This window comes from Notolepis coatsorum (assembly GCF_963971535.1).
Source record: "Notolepis coatsorum genome assembly, chromosome: 9".
NCBI classification, from domain to species: Eukaryota; Metazoa; Chordata; class Actinopteri; order Aulopiformes; family Paralepididae; genus Notolepis; species Notolepis coatsorum.
The window spans coordinates 14,970,221-14,973,882 of NC_140173.1; the positions used below are offsets into that span (position 1 = coordinate 14,970,221).

The 3,662-nt window shown below is 49.5% G+C and overlaps 1 protein-coding gene across 1 annotated transcript; it reads left to right on the forward strand.

Annotated features, from left to right (window-relative positions):
* The first annotated feature begins 202 nt into the window (after positions 1–202).
* Positions 203–3,232, forward strand: LOC311234201 (uncharacterized protein). The gene is made up of 3 exons (XM_084321323.1): positions 203–326; positions 909–1,008; positions 1,120–3,232. Exons 1-3 carry the CDS (start codon positions 220–222, stop codon positions 2,002–2,004), a joined length of 1,092 nt encoding a protein of 363 aa, XP_084177449.1. The 5' UTR covers positions 203–219; the 3' UTR covers positions 2,005–3,232.
* The last annotated feature ends 430 nt before the right edge of the window (positions 3,233–3,662 follow it).

The window sequence follows — 3,662 nt, forward strand, 5'->3', positions numbered from 1 at the left end:
GCCTCGACTAGTAGACGAGAGTAGCCGAGTGAAGCCGGGGGAGGAGTTAAGAGGGCGGACACTAGGCTTGTTCAAGATGGATTTCGGTTTGCCTCGACTAGTAGACGAGAGTAGCCGAGTGAAGCCGGGGGAGGAGTTAAGAGGGCGGACACTTCCTGCACGAGAGTTCGAGACCGTTCTGCTCGCCCAGTCGTAATGACACGACAACACGTCGCACGCATGTTCTTTGTTGCTGACGAGTTCGATGCCATTGAAGTCCGACAACTCTTGGAGGACCATGGACACGATGTGTATGATGATGTACATGAAGGACGTCGTCCGTGGAGGTAATCCATCATTATGAATTGAAAATAGGGAACCCCGATGTAAACAAGACGAAAGTCTTTCTCTGGTCTGCATCCCCTCAACAATTGTGTGTATTGAGCCGTACTGTATTGTACCCATCCTGCAATCAATAAGGTTTTCATTCATTCATTCATCTGCTGTAGCAGTACAAGTGTTATTTCAGTGATTTTGCAATTGAATAAAAGCGTTTAATCTAGTGTTGTGGTTGTACAAAGCATTTCCAGTAATAGGTAGATTCTACATCATGTAATACCTCACCCCTCTTAAGAAATGGGGGCCAATCTTGCTCCACTTGATCAAGTGTAATACATATTAACTCCTACACATTTGCCCCCCTCCTAATATTGTTTTCCCTATCGACAAGTACAATCACGACACATTTCCTAAATGCACTTCACAGATCAATCAAATGGTGCATGCCATATACTTGTAAATACATTTCCAACAAGGTCCAAGCAAGGCTACTTAAAATGTCGCCAGTCCATTGTTGCCATTTGTATTAGCCTACACTGAGATAGTAGTAGTTAAAGTAAACATTATGCTGAAGTTGCCTTCTGTTCCAGATCGGTTCCCAAGATCAACTATTTCGTCGAAGAGGTGGTCCCACGCTATACCCCTTCAGACTTCAGAAGTCACTTCAGACTCTCCCGTGGGCACGTGGAGGTATGTATACAATCAGCAGACATTCTATGTTGGCTATTACAGTATTAAAGCCCATGCTGCTACACCATTGAATGGAAATCACTCCCCTTTGCTCTTTCCTCAACCATTCAGGAGCTGATGACTGCCATTGGCCCTGTGTACAACAACACACTGCACACAAAGTTGCCACTGAATCGCAGTGTGCTGGCATGTCTGTGGACTCTGTCGAATCAAGAGTCCTATAGGGGTGTTGCAGATCGATTCAACACCACAAAATCCACAGTGTGCAAACACCTGCACGACTTCTGTGCACTAGTGAATGCACACATGTCCCATCACATTTCCTGGCCCACAGGGGAAGCGCTACATTCCTCGGAGCTAGGATTCAGGGCAGCAGGATTCCCCAACACGGTCTGTGCCGTGGATGGCTGCCACATCCCCATGGTGAGGCCACACTGCGAGAACCCAGTGGTGTACCTGAATAGGAAAGGGTTCTATTCAGTCATACTCACTGGGTACTGTGACAGCCATCGGCGGTTCTGTCACGTTAGTGTGGGCGACCCTGGTAGCTGGCATGATGCGAGAGCATTTCGGGTGTCGGAGGTTGGCCGGCTGCTAGAAGCAGATCCCCAGTCCCTGGTGCCGGAGGGGATGCACATCATTGGGGACTCTGCGTACCCACTAATGCCCCAGCTCATGAAGCCCTACAGGGACAACGGGCATTTGACTGCTAGGCAGAGGCGGTATAACAAGAGGTTGAATACTGCTCGTGTGGTGATCGAGCATTCCTTCGGCATCCTCAAGAACAAGTTCAGGAGGCTTAGATGCTTGCATATGAGGGATACAGGACACATCAGCGCAGCAGTCTTTGCCTGTTGCATCCTGCACAATATATGCATAGAGCCCACTGACCAAGTTGAAGAGGATGTTGAGGTAGAAGCCGATCACGAGCCACCAGCAGTAGACCAGGACAGAGGTGCAAATCATCGTAGGGATCTAATCTGTCTCAGTTTGTAAACATCACCTCTGCCAATGACACACACTTGATTGTTCATTTAGCCCCCCCACCCTCCCCCTTTCTTTTTAGCCCCCCACCCTCCCCTTTTCTTTTTAGCCCCCCACCCTCCCCTTTTTTGTGAGCTGGTGGGCCATATCCCACAGGGTGATGTGATGCACATATTGAGTATTTGTCAACAGGCATGGATTACATGCATTGACTCTGTACAGTGTATTTCATCATCAAGACTCCTGCTGTGCCTCCGTGTGGCAGCTCATGGAAACTGGGAGATTTAAAAGCCAGGCTAAACCAGCAGGGGATCTCGGAGCATCAGTGGTCCCCAGAGGTACTGAGTCACGTCAAGGGGATGAATATGGCCAACCAACCACTGCCCCATTTGTTGTGAGACAACATTGTTAGTGCTAGAAACCTTGAATACATTCTGTTTAGAATTCCCTGGCTAGCAGGGAATAAAAGAAATGCTTTGACACAGACACTACAACTATAACGGTTTGTACTGAACCCAATATGCAGACATTTGATACAATCTGCTTTTTCAGATAGCAAGCCAGAGGTATGGGAAATCATTTAAAAGCAAATAAATGACTCATTCAAATGTTTGTGTTAATAACACCTTTATTGTGTTCCTCCATTGATGTAATTTGCAGCTACAACCCCACGAGCGCTCACTCCATGCCCCCCAGTGGCCATTCCACCTTCAGCCAACACTCCATGCCCCCCAGTGGCCATTCCACCTTCAGCCAACACTCCATGCCCCCCGGTGGCCATTCCACCTTCAGCCAACACTCCATGCCCTCTAGTAGCCAGGCCACCTTCAGTGCTCACCCAGTACCCTCCAGTGGCCCTGCAGGGGAAGGACAAGAGAGAGAGAGAGAGAGAGAGAGAGCACATCCAGGCAGGAACTGTGACAACCAAAACATTGCAAAAAAAGAAAATGAAACTCAAAAGTGGCATGCATGCATGAAATGTTAGTTATCTGGTGACTGTGATTGAAAAAAGAAACTCAAAAGTGGCATGCATGGATGAAGTGTTAGTTATCTGGTGACTGTGATTGAAAAAAGAAACTCAAAAGTGGCATGCATGGATGAAGTGTTAGTTACCTGGTGACTGTGGTGCCCGTGACAACAAGAGTGCTATAAGTGTCCTCTGCTGGCTGACCATTTCCTGGAGTGTATTAGTGAGTTGGGTGACACCGTGGTTGAGACTAGTTAAAAGTGTGTTATTGGTTTGGGCGAGAAGTAAATGTTGTGTCTCAAATGCTCTCCTCCTTCTCTCCTTTGTCCTTCTCCGTCGGTCCTGATCGGGCATCGCCATGGACTCCAACGCCACCGTCCGCCTCTCCGCATGAGAATCGTACGTCTCAGCGAAACGCGGACGATTGATGCGCAGGACTTCCCTCCGACTTGCCGATCTGGGCAGGGCCGTGGTTCTGGGCAGGGCCGTGGAGGGACCAGGCTGCTCCTCGGGGACCTCTGGAGCACCAGGACCGGGCTGCTCCTCGGGGACCTCTGGAGCACCAGGACCGGGCTGCTCCTCGGGGACCTCTGGAGCACCAGGACCAGGCTGCTCCTCAGGGAAGCTGGGGAGTTGCTCAGAGGATGTGGCACTGGCACTCGAACCCCTCCTCATGGGGAATAGAGGGCTTGACACGATGGTG